The 18,854-nt window shown below is 36.5% G+C and overlaps 1 protein-coding gene across 4 annotated transcripts in view; it reads left to right on the forward strand.

Annotated features, from left to right (window-relative positions):
- The window catches only part of LCORL (ligand dependent nuclear receptor corepressor like), an 85,263-nt gene extending 68,441 nt beyond the window's left edge, over window positions 1-16,822 (forward strand). For all 4 annotated transcript variants that reach the window (XM_042807727.1, XM_042807726.1, XM_042807729.1 and 1 more), the window contains one exon: window positions 15,921-16,822. In XM_042807727.1, the coding sequence (XP_042663661.1) occupies window positions 15,921-15,934 (14 nt within the window). In that variant the 3' untranslated portion in view covers window positions 15,935-16,822. The remainder of the gene's footprint in view (window positions 1-15,920) is intronic.
- The last annotated feature ends 2,032 nt before the right edge of the window (window positions 16,823-18,854 follow it).

Raw genomic sequence — 18,854 nt, forward strand, 5'->3', positions numbered from 1 at the left:
TGCAAAATTATTCTAGACGAGTACAATATACAGTTACTATGCTAAGTGCATTGGCTTGGAATCTTCTTAGGCTAGTGTGAAATTAAATCCATTTTTAAAGCTAGATGCTTATAATACATTGTAATACAACTGTGATCTCAGAAGGACCATTACATTACTACAAAGAGGGTACACTTGTGAAATTATTTCTTCTGTTGGGTGAAGAGATCTCTTACACAGAAGCCTCAACTCATTTCAATAAAATAATTAAGGTGTGAAATACCGAGTAAAAAAAAAAAGCTTCTGCAATAGGAATTAAATTACTGCAGAAGTATTAATTTATAGAAACAATATTGTATTAACTAATCTGAGTATATTGCTCAAGGAATAAAAAAACCTATTCAGAATATCAGAGCAAAAACTAATGTCCCCCTTTGTATTCTATATTGTAGAAAACTATGCCTAATAATAAACTGAAAAGTTAATTTAAGTTGTAATAGAAACAATATTATGGCTCTTTATATACTTTATTTCTTTTGTGCTTTATGCGATATATAAAGTTCTTCATATTAAGCTCATTCAATGTAACCCTGCTTTTCCAAAGTAAATAATTTTTTATCTTTAGACTATTATATTCTATTTTAATTCACTGATTTGGGACCAAACTCAACATAAAAAACTTGGTTTTAAGAAGTTCAAACCTTGACAGAATATTGCTGTAAAAAAGCCGGAAGTAGAAAAGGAAAGGGTAACATCTATTTGTTTCTTTTTTTGTAAATGAAGAAAGAGCTCTCTCATACTTGTATTTCATAATTTTGACTGTAATTGAGAAAATTTTGCATTCAAATCATATTTATCTTTAAACTTTTTCTTGATATGGCAATGTAAGACCTATTACTGTGATACAGTCTCACATTAGTTTTAATTTGGACTCAATTTTATTTACCTGATAACTTTCCTCCTTTAGTTTTGGATCTTAGGAAATCTCATAACTATTTTGATATTTTACATTATTTCATTTACAGTTTTTGTTATTTTCCCTTTTACTCATAGTTTCTCATATCAATCGTTGTCTTTAGAAAGGATATGACAGTAAGTTCATTGGTAAAGGAAATGTTAAAAGACAAAGAACTATGATTCTGGAATTTTCTCCACACTTGTAAACCGAAATCTTTTTTAGGGATACTGTTGCAGTATCAGGGGATTGTCTGATATAGAAAAGAATGTCTTGCTTTGGCATGTTGATTCAACATTGTGTACTGTCTGCACTAGCCAAGGAAATCATATAAACATTTTTAGTCTCAAGTATAGCTACGGGCTGAAAAGCAGAAACATGATTTCTAGCTGTGCATGCATGTGTTTTCAAACATAATTCCTGCATCTGGAAGTTTAGTGCATATGAAAACATCATTATTCATTCATATGTTCTTTGGACTGTTTTTGTTGATATGGTATCATAAATTATATCACTGTTATGTTGTCATGCTTGAAATGTTCGTATATACACATTCATGGTCAATATTTAAAGTTTTTCTTCCAAGTTTTACTGATCTTGATGTCTTACCAAATATTCTTGAAAGAGAGAGGTGTTGTGATGCTCTTTTATTGTGAAATATTGTGACAGGTAGGCAGAATGTTGTTATCAAATTTTTATGTATACTCAATTTTTGTTAGAACGTGCAAGTGGGAATAAAGCAATTGAGTTCGTACAGCTCAAGGTAGTATCAAGTGACCAGAACTATTAACGTACTCATTGTAGCAACAGAAGAGAGTTGATCACTTCTTCATATTGCCTGTTTTATTAAAGATAAGGTGGATGGTAGATACATTGGTCCATATGCTGTTCATTACTACTTGACTTCTGAACTGTTGCTTTAACAATGCATTTGATGTATGGAGCGACAGTTCCTTTTTACTGTAAATCTATGTTCTGACCATTTTAATATCTTTAGAAACACTGAAGAATTATTACTCTGTGGTGGCAAAAAAAAACCAAAACAAGCAAACAAAAAAAAAAAAAAAAAAAACAAACAAACAAACAAAAAAAACCCATAAGCATGTTTTTAGGAAAGCATATATGTTTTCTTTCCATCAGGGTGGTTCTGTGTGTTTCCTTATAACACCGAAGACAACATTCATGTGCTTGACTTGACCAAACTAGATCCAAAAAGTCTTCAAGACAACCAAGCTAAAATAAGAGAAACTGTTATCCAATGATAAAATGGGACACTATAAAAGACTCAGTTTTAGGAACTTACAGTGTGCTGAGTATTTTAAAAATCTGCTTCAGAGGGTGTGGATTTATCTCAGATGGAAAGGAGGCTGTGGACCTACTGCAGTAGCAGACAGTACTGTGTGCTGTGAGGACATGACATGTGTTTACTTACCCTTCATATCAGGTTGGGAGTTCACGTAGAAAAGCTTTTAAAGATCAGTTCCAATCACTTTGAAGCTAAGATACTTTCTTCATCTAAAATGAAAATTTTAATTTTCTCCCTTATAATTTGGCTTTTCTTTAATTAGTCTGGAGTCTTAGAAGAAAATCTGTTGTAATTGATGTCAGAGAATAAAAATTTTATATTTTAAGCTTTCATTATATTTAAATGCTGATTTTTAATGCTATCTTAATGACATCAAGCTAGTGCAGTACTTAAATTGAGAATTTGCTAATCTTTGTAATAATTTCAAAGTTGACTACAAGATTTAGGAATCTAACTGTGTGTGGTATACTGAAGGCACAGACCCCAGCACTTGACTATGAAGACTTGGTATTTTTGAGTCTAATTGGTCTCTTGATTGTGCATGTAAAATAACATATTAATATGACAACAGACAAAACTTTTCTTAAACTTGACTTCCATTACCATAAATTTTCTTTAAATTGGGAGGGAAAATTTTGTGAACTCTTTATACATCTGTATTAGTATGGCATTAATATTCCACTATTGTTGCTTATTTGTCTTCTGGTAGTGCAATCCAGTAGCGATAAGGCTACACAATGTGAATTGCTTTCCTACTACTGTGGAAGACATTAATTTCACACAGGTGACCTAGTGACAAAAATGATTGTGTTAGCAAGTCTTTTCAGCTTTCTCTTTCATGAAGGAGCACACTGTGCACTTCTAATGGGGAACAAATTTAAAATATTTGGTTAGGTAAAATGCAAGAGAGACACAGTGTAACAGTCATTAAATCTGTTGATTTTGAGAAATCTTTTTCAAGAGCCATTTTCACAGTTCTTTTCACAAAGGCTTTTCAGCAGAAAGTTACTTGGCTTCAGAATAAATTTCACCTGCGATGCAGAGTAAGCAGATAAAAATTTTCATAACTGCAATTGCCAGACAAGAAGTTACTTTTTCAGACAGGCATAAAACAAAGTAAGAAAATTAATAGAAAATATAGGAACAATATTGAAATGAATGACTCTTCTCAGTAAGTGGGCCATTTTTTATGCAGAAATATAAAAGCAGAAAGGTAGACTCGATATATGTAGTTAATTATACATATATAATAAATCCTGAGTCTTTTAATGAACTTAATGGTCCCTGTCTCATTCTCCTTAATGCAACAACAGCAGCTCTAATACCACAGTCTAACACTCCATCTTGGTTTACGCTCTGGAATTCCACTTGCCAAATGCAATTATACAGTCTTTCCTTCCCTTGTCTTTTTCTCCCATCATGTGATTTAGTGTTAGGTGTATAAATTTTGAGTGTCGCTTTGTTTTAAACTGTGGTCATTTACATATTGCCTTGGGGTATGTTGTTCCTCTTGGTTTTTTGAGGGTTCTGAGCTAAGGATTTTTACTTTTGCTTATTTGAATAGTAGACTAGACTTCTGTCAAAGAATTCAACTCCGAAGTCTTTCATTTCCTTTACCTGCAAGCAAATTACTGTAGTTTAGTGTCATCATCATTAAGCCTTTTGTAGGATTTATATACCCAGTTTTATACATAAGTGGGGGGTTTTTTCATCATTTTATTCAGTATTGTTTTGCTATCTCTTTTTAATTTTATTTCCTCAAAAACTGAGAAACTCATACTCACGCTTTCCTATTTGTCCTGAGGAAATGGTAAAATATTTCAGTTTTCTTTAGGGAACTGGTAATAGTATATAGACAGGCTTCTGTCTTTCTGCTTAAGCCTTTCTCTAGAAGAGAAAATAGTAGTTTTCCTAGACCTGCCTAACACTTTTGAAAATAAGACAAGTACATATTCTTTTTAAAATCCTCTCTTCTCTTAAAAGTTTATGACTTTAAAGCAGGGCTTTGGTTGGTATTAGATAGGAAAGGATAGAGGTCACTCAACATAGCCTGTGATGATGTAACTTGTAAATACAGTATTTATGTAGTCTGACCATCACAAAGCAGGTTAATTATACTGAGACAATTCTACACTTTAGTGTTGAGCTCTGGGAAAATATTCCTGTTCAAGAAAGATACCTTAATTCATAGAATCATGTGTACTGTGCCTTAGTTTGCCTTCCTATATCATTTATATCCTAAAGCTAGTGGTGGTTTTAATTCTTTCACTAAATTTTTGTTAAGTGTCTTATACTAGAATCTTCACTTAGTTACATTCAAAAAGTGTAGATTCTGGTTCCAGAATCCAGGGGAAGATTTAAAATGGTGTGAGATGACTGGGCTTTGGCTGTTGTTTGCCCATATTCTTGGGTAGATTTTCCTTCCCTAATTCTTCTTTCCCTCAGTCAAAAGATAGTTGTAGCCTGTCCTGTGATGATTCGACACCTTCCTCAGATTTTCAAGCCAAATATAGTGCTGCATTTATTCACTGTTTACCCTTTTGCTGGCAGTGTCCTTTCATTTTGCTATAATTACACAGTTGTGCCTTGAAGATACTGTTTAAACAAGATTTGAGACCCATAGAAATGTTTGCGTTACTTTAAAGTATTTCGGGAGAAAGTCTAAACATTTGTTTGCAGGGCTTTATGGAGTGGTGCTAAATCTCATTAACTTATCTGAAATTTTGTTTCAAATGTAGGTTAACATTTGGTAGCTGTTAGAAATTATATTTCACTTTTTACGTTCTTTCTTCCTTGCATTCATTTGGTAACTGAACATTCATTAAATACAAGTAATAGTTTTGCCGTATTTTAAGAACAGCACTTTTTCATCATAAGGCTTTTTTTCTCTGGTGTTTCCTATGGTCAACATGAAAAAGAAAGACTCTATGCTTTAAAATGGCCTTGAATCTTGAGTGTTCCCTAGCATACTGAGTGTTTCTGAAAGCTGTTGACAGCTTGCAGGTTCTAATTAAGCCAGATATTTTTACAGTGATCAGCAACTAATTAGATGGATGTATCTGAATAGAAATTGTTTTATATGGGAAGCCTAAGATTTTAAGAGGAGCATTTTGCATTCCTATGCACACAGCACTACAACATCACAGCTTGACGGTTTTGCCCTTGATGGTAATTGAGGTAGTGTCATGCTTTGTGGTTTCAGCGTATTGTAAACCGTGGTGGTGTTCTTGGGTGTGTAATCTAGCAAAGGTAGAGTCCTCACTGACAAAGTTTACTTCCTAGTTATTTAAAAGGTACTATGAGATATTTTAAAATCAATCAGAAGAAAATGTTTGGAAACCCAAGTTATGTTTTTTTGACAAATACAAGTATATAGGAATGTGTGATTTATAGACCTGTACCTATTCGTATAGGGCTATGTGCTACCTACGAACTGAGAACATTTCTAATGTACCATTTTAAGAGAAATTCACTTATTTGAAATACTGCAAATAGAACCTAGATTGAGGTGCCAATTTAGAAGTTAATTGGAATTTCTTAATTACTTTGTTGTTCGCAAGGATATTTAAAATTGTGCCTTACAAAAATCTAGAAAATGGAAATTATTTCACTGCTAATCAATTAAAATATTGAAGTTATTATAACTGAGCAATAATTAAAATGTACTCCACACCTTTTATCAGGTTCCTAACCCAGTTATAACTCAAAATAATGTTTTGATTGTTTGCAGTTTACCTTGATAAAATAATGCTGTTCTTGAGGCACTTCTCTCTCCATCTTCTCCTGTCAATGCATAAGGTATCATCTTGAATTACTTCAGTTTTCATATCTCCTTCATCTGTGATTTCTTCTCCTCCTTATTGGATTGCCAGCTTTCAGCTGACTGACTGCTTTTCTCATCTAAATGCTTACTTTTTTTTTTTTTTTTCCCCTCAGTGGGTGATTTTTGTCAAGGTTACTCGTTATATTACTCACTTTGATAAGTCAGACTAGCTATGTTTTCCCTGCAGCTTTCTACCTCTCTCACAAAAGCACAGAAATTGTGCCCACTTTTTCAGGGAGGCTGATGAGCCCAAACAGGATGCGTAACCACTTCTCATAACAGCTTAGCTCCCATAATGAAAATTACACCATTGTCATTGGCTGTTTCTTCCAACGTTAGCTATCCCACTGCTTTTTAATAGATCACTGTACTTACTTGTATTTTTATAGCAATATAGAATTGACTTGTGCTTCTGATGTGATCCACTATAGCCACCTATGCCTTTATTAAAGCTGCCTAACCTGCCCTGGTACCGTACTATGGTCCCTGCTGAACCATTGTTTATTTTGCACCATTGTTTTTATTCATTTATTTTATTCAAACCCATGTCTGAACCACTGTTCAGACCATTCAGACCATTACAGTCTTGTTCCACATTCATCTGCATCCTCTCTTCATACTTTGCTCTCCTTTAGTACCAAACTTTAATTGATTTTCAGATCACGCATCAGCTTTCTTTTTTTCCAAGCTGCATGTTTGTGAGTGCCAAAGCATGCTCTCAGGAGCACTGCAGAATGAGTGCAGCCCATTTTCATTCCCTGTTTTCTTTTTTACTGCATATTTGTCATTGTGTAGTTCTGCTGGTCTGTACTATCTCTTACACCTGAGAAGATATTTATATCATATGAGCAAAATGTCAGCCTTTGCTATAGATTTTTTCAAGCCCATGTATGAAAAATCTTTTCTGAATACCCATGCCTACCTTTCAATCCACTTTTTCTTACTGAAGACCAAGTAACTTAATTTTTTTTCCTAGAGTGTAAAGATAGATGTCTGTCAAAATTAAGGATGTATAAACAGACTTTGTCTTCCTATCACCATGCTTTTGGGCCAACAGCTCTGGATACTTTGTAATTCTGGAAAAGTTACTGTTTCTGCTCCTGTTCTCATGGCAAATTGCACTTTCTGTTTTTGTGGAACAGGTCGAGCAATTTGTATTTCTCTTTCCATTTTTTCATAACTGAAGGAAGGGGACCTTTTTCTGATGCTGATTTCTCTCATGTTCATCATCAGTAAAGGCTGCTTAGAATATTCTTCAGTGTTCTTTGGAGTACAAATAATGGTATCTCTTGCTCTATTCAGAGGATGTAAATCTTTAGTGAGAAACTTCGTGCTTTATGGAGACCCAGGCTTTTTTTTTTTTTCTGTATTCTTTTGTTTGGTTTTGTCAGTCTGACAGATTTTACTGTTGAATTTGTTCTTTCAATAGCAGAAACTCACCTGACTTATGTCTGCATTCAGCTTTATGGGTTCCTTACCACAAATTAAATAAATTTAGACAAGAGTTTCACAAACTTTTCTTTCAGTGGCTGTGCCAGCTCACCTACCCACATGCTCCTTTCTATCTCCCCTTCCAGGCATACATAAAAGGAATCTGTGCTTCTGTCTTTTATCATGGTTTATCTGTGAGTGGACCAGGTATCTTAACTTGGCTGTAGCTCTTTCTTCAGTGATGACAGACTTCAGACCTGCTTTTCTTGCTGCATGCCTACCAGTAGAAATGGCCTTAATTTAACATTAGTTTAAGACTTAAAATCCTTTCAAAAGCATAAGCCTGTGCATTTCTACTTGATTTTGAATGTTATCAGTTGTCATGCCATTGGTGAGTAATGTGACTACATTCATGCTTTTTCAAGCAGGTCTTATGTAAATATTCTCTGTTTTTACTTTGCAGCTCAGGGTAGAATATTTCTAAATTGTGGTCCTGCTAGGAATTAGAATAAGATGACTTTCACGTTTCATATTAAAATATATGCATACATAAAAATTAAGATGCTTGGGAAAATCAGTCTTTTCGGATGGATCTTGCCACATGTCCCTATTAGCCAAGGTGCGGATTTCACAAATATGCAGAGATTATACTTGATATTTTACTGACACGGGCTTGCCCTCAAAGTTGTCTATTTCAAACTACTGAAATCTTTGCTTATTTATTTGCTTCAAAAATTCTTGGCCAGAAGCTGTGAGAATGCCATATGATATTCCTCCTAATCCAAAAAAATATTCTTATTCTCACTTAGATGGTGCTCTTTTATCTGTGTCATGTTTTCCATTTGGAATGGAGCCTGAATTAAAAAAAAAAAAAAAAAATTACTTAAGGTTAGGTTTCAGTGTTTTTATTGGGTCACTTAGCATAAATTTCAAAACGATTCAGTATCAATAATTTATTTTAAAAATTTAAGTAATCTATTTACAATGAAAGTAAATCTTTAAGAACTATACTTAAGATATCCATTCTTAAAATTGTGGTGGTGGTTGTTACCTGTCTTTCTGATTTAAAGTTCCAGAGATGTCTGTTTGAATAAATCCTTTTGTATTTCATATTTGTTGCTGAGATATTTTGTATTTATCAGTTTACTACTCACAGCTGTTTTTAAATTATATTTAAGTTGTAGAAATCTCAGAAAAGGAAATGACTTATTTGCAAATTATTGTTTGACCTTCCTTAATTTAGAAGTCTGGTGGGTTATAAACCACCCAGGGACTGTCTCATCATATGTCTGAGCTGATCTCCCTCCATAACATAATTACATTTGTAACGTCAAAAAAACTATTATGAATTAAAGATTTGAGATTAATTCAGCTCAAATGACAAGATTTAGATAGCTGCATTCATCACAGTATTGAGATGGTGGCATTCTGTTTCCTCTGAGAACAGCCTGAACCAGCAGACGTAGTCCTGAACCTCCAAGCCTTAGCCTTACTGTACCTCATTCAAAACCATTTTTAATTATGATTAAGAAGAATAAAAATAGCAAAAACATTTTTCTGTTATGGTATGTTTCTAAGGCAATTGCAACAGTACTCATCTGCACAACAGGTGTTTAGGGGTTTTATAATTTATTTGTATGCTGCTACCTTCTAATAATGTGTAGAAATTAGGTAGCTTTCTTTCATGGAACTGATGATCAGAGGCAGACTTGTTTCACGGCAGTGCCTGGATGCTAAGAATTAATTATGCTAGTCATAAAACTAATGATGCTTCCTTTCAACTGTTAGATTCTTAGCTGGTTTTTGGTTCCCAGATCTTTGAAGACAGCATGCTATGCACAATTTGAGATCATAGGACTATTTTTTTCTTTAACAGGTTTAATACTATCATCACTAGTAAATTATGCCCTAAAACTTTGTCGCATCTTCACGCTCATTTCAGTGACAGCTTACATTAATATTTTGCTTCTTTGTTCTTTAAGAACCCTCTATGGAGTGCTAAATAATCTGTATTACCACAAAACGTAGTAATTCTCATCAAAAAGTTCACAGTTCTAAATAACTTTCTCAGTCAGTCTGCTTTAAATAATTATAAATTAAAAAGGGGGCAGGAATGTTGTCTATATTTAAACTTGTCAACATATGTTCAAATCTGTCCTGTCTTTTGGGGGATCCAGCAAGACTGAGCTCTGTACTTCCATGGCTGCACAAGTCTGATTAATTAATTTTACTTTTTTATATATACATACTCTACTTGTTTCAGTTCCCAATTTCTGCGGTGAAGTTGCAATTTAAACCTTTTATGTTGCCTATGATCTGTTATGTTTAAGGAGGTGAGAACATTTTCTATAGCTGATTAGTTTGGGGAGCTCACATTATTTCTGTGACAAAACTCTGTTGTCATTTATTCCACTTGCCAAACTTTTACCTGAAAATTTGCACCCAGTACGCTCTTTGGTTTTACTATTGTGCTGTGTTCTTTGAAGATGAATTAGTGATGTAAAAGGTGCAACAAACATCCACTGCTATATAATTTTGTCTCTGTGCAAGTTAGTCTTAAAGCTTGAATGGTATGTGGATGTTTCAATATAAAGCTTCAGTAAGTAATCCTCTTTCACTGATGTGCCACAAGTGCCCAGCAAATTCCTCCTAGCCTCTTTGAGTTATCTTTCTCGTATATTTCATATGTATTTCATTCCTGTTTCCTTTCTTCTTCCCACTCTTTTTTTCTCAAACCAAGAAAATATTTCTGAGTTAGCGTGAAGAGCAAAAGAATCTTTTCCACCATAATTTCGGTCTGGGACTGTGGCTGGTTCTGACTTCTCACCCTGTCATTTTGTCTCCATGCAGTTCACCTGCTGTCTCGGTTCTGTCTTGTGTTCAGTTTTATTTACCTTAGTACTCCAGCTGTGTTAAAACCAGCTCATAAATCTAATTTTTGAAAGAGACCCTGGATATTGCTTATCTCTCCAGCTTGCTTTGATCTAGTTGAGTCTGCCATCTATTTCCAGGGCATTTCTTTCTCTGGTTCCCAAATGGGATTCCATCCACTCCGCTGAAAAATATTTCTTATTACAACAAGAATCCATTTGATAAATGGAAATGAGACAGACTTTACAAAATTTCTTTGTTGATTACTTTGTTGCTGCATTTGGCATTGTGGAAAGATGAGTTTAAATTTTAGAGACAATAAATCTGACTGCGTGCTTGGTTTACTGCAATTTCAATGTACGTTGCATTATCAAATCAATCTTTGTTGGAAAGCACGCTGAGGCTACTGTAGTCATTGTAGATTTTAACCTTATGTATCCCACTATTTCCTTTTCTGGGAAATGTTTGAGTAGTTGTACAGAGAAACTGTTTTTATGTTGCTAAAGTTTTACTCTTTCTAATCAGTGCTTTTGAAACCATTCTGTAAAAGCCACAGATCAGTGCTATATATCATGAATGCTCTTACACTTTCCAAGTTACCAATTTGCACATTGTTGTTGGTGGTGTTTAACAAGTGCAATTCGTGGAATTTTTGTCAGACAGGAGGGTAAAAAACCGGTTTGACTGAGCTGTCAGCTAGTTGGGAAGGAGATGTTTTTATCAATGAAATAAGAGTTGCAAAAGATTGGGAGAAACATAACCCTACAGTGATACTTTCAGTCATTTTACAGCCTACAAACACACAACATTTGATGGTAATCACTTTGATAGGAAATGCTGAGGAGTCACCTAACAGATAAGAAACATTTATCCCTATTCCTACCTTTTCTGCACACAGATTAACTCAGCAAATGTATGGACCTGAGCTAGCCAGACTTAACTTTGTCATTTTCATAAAAGGGGTGTCAAATTCCTGTTTTTCCTGAAGAATGCAGTTCCAAACTGCACAGAAAATAAGAAGCTCAAAGAATATTATTTTCTTTTTGTGCTTGGTAGCCTATCAACTTCTACAGTATTGCTCTCGGATCCTCCTGTTTAAAATCAGTATTTCTGTTGTCATAGCAATGATTTGGGTAAAACTAAAGAAACGCAAAACCTCGCAAATAAATACTTCCATTCAAACAGTTTTAACTGGAAGTATATAAAAGAGCAGGGTTTTCTTTAGCTTTTAGGATCATGGGAAGGCCCCTTTTTGCTTGCTTTAGTAGAAGGATGAATTCAAAGACCTTTCTATTTAATTCCTTTTGCTTTAATGATAGAGTAAATTTTTGTGGAGATGATCCTGGAGACTTAACGACACATCGAGTTGTCTGCTTAGCCAGGCGAGACTAGATAGGACTTCAGAGTCCATTGGCATTACTCTGATTTGGCCACTATGATTTGTTAGAATAATATAGGCAACTGCCTCTTACTCCAACGCTGTTGAAAGATAGTGAATTCAGAGATGATTCAGTAATGGTGATTTGGGAACTGAGAGTTGTAACACTTGAAAAAAATCCTGGAGTCATCACCGACAGTTTTCTAGACCTATTGGGTTTGTGTGGAGCAGCACCCAAAGCAAGCCAAGAGCATGTGAGGGCATCCTCAGCTTGCACGGACAAAACTGTGTGTCCACATCCTCCGTGCCGTACCCAGCGCCTCCGGCCTCTCCTCTAGTGCCCGTACGCTCACTTACAGAGGCGAGGCAAAAGTATTTGTAAGACTGAACGTGCTCCTTATACAAACCAGTAATAAAGCACGTGCCAAAGGACTGCAGAAACACACAACTTTGCTCCCTGAGAGATGTATTTTTTTAATTGGTCTTGGTTCAGATAAAAATGTATAGTCTTATTTCCGTATATATATATTTTTTTTTTAATTTTACTTTCTAAGAAGATACAAGAATTATTAGATTCTGTTATTGTACACTCTGAAATATGAAGTCTTTTGTATTAAGTAGTAAATATGTTACCAGGACTTCAAGAGTAGTTAGACAAGGGCTGGTAGAGGGTAGTGTAATTAAAGATGAAGAAAAGCATCTGCATTTTGAAGAAATATCACTAGTTTATCACACAAACAATTGTTTAAAAAATAAAGTGTTTTCTTTTTCTCGCTGGGCTTTAATCACTGTTGGCCTGTCCTTGAATTCACTAGTGAAAGCAGGACTATTGAATATGCCATGGCTGGAATTTACCTTCCATGTCACAGAAGCACCTGTAGATGGCTTCCACAGGTCGCATACACGGAAGCTGATTAACGGAGTCTATCCCAAATGAATAAAAACCAAACAGACGGTAATTGCTGGAATAGTAAACAGATGGCTTCAGAACTGGAAATTCTAACCTTTTTAGAGACTGTTGTGTAAGAGCAGTAAATGCCTGTTGTCTAGGACGTTAAAGAGACATCCATCCTCTTCCTGGTGTGAACAGTGGTAGTGGAGAACTGCAGGAGGATGTAGAGATACTCGATTGCGTAATTCCAAGCTCTACCCCAACAGGCTTCATGGCTTCTGCTAGCGCCGGGCAGGAGCCTGCACTTGCTCCTGACAGGAGGGCTGCTGTAGGAAATGTTGCTTTGTTTTGCTAGGAATGCACAGTGCACTTTTAGTGAGCAGAGTGGAATAAAATTTAGAGTGGAATCTATTGACGGATCAGGCTGGAGAAATTCAGCTGCTTTATTAAATTTAATACATTAATTGCATTCTCTGCTTTAAAAATACTATTTAAGTACACCATTTTCATACCATGTTACATCAACAGCTAGGAAATAAATCACTACAGGTAAAAGAATGAAAAGCAAGATGAAAGACTAGGTTCTTGGTTAACAAATATATTAACGCAGCCCTCAAACCATATTATTTTCCACTTTATCAAGGTAAAATTTCCTAAAAATACCTGAGCTTTTTATGATTATGTTACCCATGCTGGGGAACTGGAAAGAAATTAACATTTGTCAATTCCTGGTTTTATGTGTACTCCTAAAATGCCAAACTCTCAAGTTTCCTAGAGTTTTTCTGGAAGAGGTAAATTACTGCATGACAGTTACCAGCATACGTTTCAGTTCTAGTTCTTCAAATTCAGTCCTGCCTTTCACACTTTGTACAGAAACCTGTACAAAAACTGAAAGATAAAGAGTAGAACAGTCCCTCAGAGCCGACTACTCTGCAAGTGCTGTTTTGTAGTATTAGAGCACTCTGCATTTTCATTTGCAGTCCAATCAGATGGGGAGGTCACAATTATACCAAAGCCTAGGATACGCTCTGTAACTGCTAGCAGTGTTGTTTGGAAAATGGGCCACACCAACTTAGTACAAGTCCGAGTTTTTATACGGAAGTGGCATGCCAAATCATGTGAGGAGCCTGAACCTTTAGCTTTTTCTGTCTGGCACTTGCCCAGCATTAAACAAAGTTTATGTGTCATCTACTGCTTTAAAGACAGTAGAAATGCTGTTCTTTAAGGCACTTTGCAGGCATATACTACTTCATAGTTTGCCATTTTTTTATTCTCAAGGCATTTATGTGCCTTTCAGATAAAAACAATCACCACCAAAAAAAAAAAAAACACCACCACCACAACAAAACAGCATTCCAGCCCCAGCTGTCCTTCATTTAGCTGTTGATTATTTCTGTTAAGAGTTTAAATTCTGCTACTTGGCCACACCTGGAAAGCACATAATCAGTAGGGTTGAGGAAAGCTGCAAAACTTCAGAAGTCAGCCCTAGCACCGTCTCATATATACACTTAATCCCACAGTCATAAGAAATTGCTTTGACTTTCCTCACAGCAAGTGAGGTCAAAGGTTCAAGTCTGAAGAGGTTGGTTGTATATTCAAGAAAGTAACCTTGCTGACTGAAGTCGTCTCTGTCACCTACGCTTGCACTCTCTGTTTCCTACAGCAGGAAAAGATCAGAGCAACAAGAGTGTCTGCAAACCAGAAGAGTGAAGGAAAAGGGTACAAGGCAAAAGCAAGACAAGAGATTGAGGCAGAAGGAAATGCAGGGCTTGGGGGCATCTCATTACAGTGGGTTAGGAACTAGAGTTAGTACAGTAGAAATGTCTGTTTCACTACCATGCCTGAAAGGCACACAGCCTGCTAGAGAGCCTGCAGAAAAGCGTAGAAGAATTAAAATTGTGTTTCAGGTTATCTGTGAAAAATAACAATGAATTGTCACCTTAGCTGCTACACAAGCCGTCTTTCCCTCTTGCCATGATGCAGGAACAAGATTAATCCAAGTCAGACAACAGTATTTGAGTAACACACGCTAAGATGGTTTAGGTTATAGTCTTATAATTACTGAATGTCCTCAGCTAGGCTGTACACCCATGTGACCACTATACATCTGCAGATTCAATGTGATTATCAAGATTGATAATTTGCACCTAAGTCCTATGAAGGACCTCATTTTCTGAAATGCAGCAAGATCCAATAAGAGATATTCTTGCTGCTTAAACACCCCTTTGATAGAAGTTATGCAGCTATTTATAGCATGATCATTACCTCCTGCCCTTAGTTGCAACACACAGAACTTTATTTTTAGTATTTCAGCAATTAGCAATATTTCCAATTGTGTGTCATTCTTGCAATCTTTGATAAGGATGGTGAGAAACAATTGCACATAGGACACATCGCTGCAGGAGGTAGGCTGTAAAAAAACAAAATAGTAGAGTTGGAAAGGTTTGAAATTAGGATTTCTAAACTCTACCTTCTTGTCTTCTGAATGTGCACAATGACAGTGCTTTATATATTAAGGAAGAAATTTTTTTACAAGGAGGGCGGTGGAACACTGGCGCAGGTTGCCCAAAGAGGTGGTGGATCCCCATCCCTGGAAACATTCGAGGTCAAGTTGGACGGGGCTCTGAACAACCTGATCTAATCAGAGGTGTCCCTGCTCATGGCCAGAGAGTGGACTAGGTGACCTTTAAAGGTCCTTTCCAACTCAAACCATTCTATAATTCCGTTCTGTGATCCTGTATGGCAACAGTGAGAGTATGATTCAATCCACACGTCCTAGTCTGCTTAGTGATCCCCACAAAGGGCAGGGCTCATTTTTCTTCTTCGTAGTCCTTATTTTCCTAGTTTTGAAACAAAATAAAACCTGTCTCTATACAAGTCCTTTCATGGCTGTACTAAATTAACAATGTCAGCAGAAGAACCCAACCCCCAATTCCCCCTCAGTTCCTGTGCTACGGTGCAGCAGCCCCCCGCAGCACCACCCCCGCCTGGCCTCGGCCAGGACCTCAGCTATTGCAACGCCAACAAGCCCGAGCTGCTGTTACCTGGCAAGTGCAGCATAGTCAGGTTCTGATCTCAGTGTTTCTGGAACATAGTGCAGTAAAACAGTGCAAAAATTTTAAATAAATAAATAAATAAATAAAAAATTACCCCAACAGCACAACGCAATCTGCCACCACCTCATCTTGCTTCTTAGCAGTTTGCTTGTTTGCAGGGGAAGAGGAAAGCGTACTTAACTTTTTCTCATTTTTTTCCCTTCTCCCACCCCCACTTCTTTTCTCACAGCACACTACAAGTGAAAGTCTCGGAGCCGCAGAATTCAATAGACGTGAACACAGAAAATGAACATTTGAAGTCCATAAAGATGTGCCTTAATCAGCCCACTGAGTGGAATCTGAGCTTTTCAGCAGCATCTCTCGCCAGCTGTAAAGTTTTTAACCAAAATCTCAAAACTGATGAGAACAAATAGATTTGCAGCTGTTCTTGCACTATTATTTTGTACATTGTTCCTGATTTTTTTTTTTCTGCCGAATAATAAGCACTTCTTACATTGATCTTGAAATGATCTTGTGTGATTTGGCTTCATATTACTACTAGCATTATTCATTTTGATGTACTTTTTCTTTTTTTAAATATAAAGTTTCACATCTGACCATCATGAAATTCTTGCAGTACAAATTTATATCAGAATCCGATGTTCCCCTTCAATAGTATTGTGATTTTTCGATGTTCTTTAAGTTTAATTATTATTTCCCGATTTTATTTTTGTGCACGAAAGTTAATATATTATGTAATTTGTGGCATAGGTCACCATGTAAAGATTTATCGTAATGACAATTCAAACAAATCTGTAACAGGTGGAGACCAACTACCTCGAAGCAAAGCAGCAAAAAGAAAAGGTAAATTATCTGAGGATCTCTCCTTCGCTAACAGATTGAAATGTATCAACCAACCCGTTTGTTTCTGCAGTATGCTTTCATCTTCATTTATCTTGAGAACTTCTGTGTGACAGTGTTTAATGACTGTAATGTCTAAAAGAAAGGCCAAGGCTGCAGGAGAATCTCTTGAAAGATTGTCGTTCAGCAAATCTGTATCTGCACTTTTTGAGGTTTCTGCTTAATGGTCTTTCTTCCCCTTTTGTTTTATGAATTTATGCCTGCCACCAATTAAAATGGATGTAAATGCTCTTCCTATTTCATTTTTTTCCCCCGCGTACTTTGGAAATTCAATGCAAACATCAAAATTTTCAACTCTACTCAAAGTACTAGTAAATGGTTGGAGCTAGCTACATTGTAGACTTTGGATGCTTAGGTCAGCTTTAGCAAGGTTCATGTACTTCATTCATCAAAACTTTATTAATAAAGCTATAACAAAAGTGTTAGAATAAACCATATAATATATTTCTCTTTTCTGGAGCCATACATTCAGTAGCTAGAGTAGAGGCTTCTTAATTCAACTTCTAAGTTGTCTATCCTTTACTTGCCAAGAACTAATTTTCCAGAAAAAAAGTTTCCTTGGAAGATACTGTATTTTATAAAACAAAGGTCTTAAGGATTCACTTGAAGTGGAGATGCAGTTCTTCTTTACAGAAGCTTGCAGGTTTGCAGGTATAATCCAGTAACTGAGATAACATGATTGCTGTGAATTCCGGTAAGTCAGTCACACAAGATATCCCACCGGGATACTGAGTCACTGAAGCGTCAGACACTGCAGAACACAGCTGGAGGAATGAGCATTCATCATCACAGCACCCTGGCTGGGGGGCCCTTCTGTAGCTCAACTATTTAATGCACTTGGATTCTGTGGGGCAAGAAAATCAGAAAGAGAATCGAACTTCCTGGCGCAGAGGCACTGAAGTGGAGTTCAGTGGAGCCCCACCAAAGCACAAGGAGTGCTAAGGAGTCAGGGCTCTCCAAAGAGGGACATAAAAACAGTCTTACAAGCAGTGGAACTAATGCAGCCAGTATCTTGTTTGTGTGTCCGTAAGGACAAGATGCCATGTGAATTGTCTCATTTCAGAGACCAGGTAAATACCAGAAGCTGTTACAGACACATCTCACCTGCAAGCAGCTGTTTTCATCAACTTCTAAGAATTATGATCCCTTCCTTTGTGTCACAGTGAGCTTCAGTTGGCTGATGAGCTCGGAAGTTTTCAGATGGGAGTCAGATACAGGCACAACCCAAGCTCACTAGCCACTTCATTAAGTCAGACAATAAAAAACAAAACGAGAAAAATAAATGTTCTTGGTGCAGCATCCACCCTTCATGTTGAGATAGAGCCCAGCCAAATGAGACTGTTATGAAGCGAAAGTCTTTTAGCATGCAGTCAGAAGAGACTGATTAGACAAGGAAACAAAAACAATCACAAAACTGGTTTTAAGAAACAACAACTAGCGTAGAAATAAACATGGGATCATTTGAAGTTTGACAACAAATGGCGACTGCTATTTTACCATTATTTAATATGGATTCGAGTCTAGGTCTCCTGTGGCTCATGTTTGATACCCTGTTGTGTTTAGCCAGCAAAGAGAGGATGCACAGTAATTGGTTCAGAGCAGCAAAGAGGCTATTGTTAAGTCAATTAGAGTATTCAAATTTTATTCCTTAATTAAGCAGCCAGGAAGTTAAGTACTTTCAACCCATAGAATTAAAGTAAATAAAAATTGGCAACATTATTTTAGCTAGAAAGAGTAATGCATACTGAGTCAAGATTTTTTCACTACAGGTAGTAAGATACTTCCAGATTTGGCTCCTTACCACCTTTGAATGTATTTTATTGCTACCCCATGCAGCTTTCTCAGAAAGTCAGCTGCATACATTTAAACCTTGATTATTGCTAATAATCATCTTGAAAAATACAACACACATCTGATTATCCTACCCTGCAATCAAGCAGCCACCCCCTCCTCAAAAGATGAAGTAATTTTGCAAAAGCATACCAAACTTTCTGGTGCACAGAAAACCCTTCCCTTGACAGGGAGCAGGGAGGGGAAGAGCCCAGAGGGGCTGGGAATGATGTGCCAGTTGCTGGTCAAGTTTCTAGCCTGACAGAAGATCACAGGGTAATTCGGGCACAGCAGGACCTCAGGAGGCTGCTCCCACACCAGCCAGCTGGGAGGTCAGAGCAGGTTGTGGTCAGGTCTTAAAAACCTCCTAGGCTAGAGCCTGCACAGCCCCTGCAGGCAACCTCTTCCAACTGTTCTCAACCCGCTCCACTGC

Source organism: Tyto alba, unplaced genomic scaffold (assembly GCF_018691265.1).
Source record: "Tyto alba isolate M040663 unplaced genomic scaffold, T.alba_DEE_v4.0 Super-Scaffold_6, whole genome shotgun sequence".
NCBI lineage: Eukaryota > Metazoa > Chordata > Aves > Strigiformes > Tytonidae > Tyto > Tyto alba.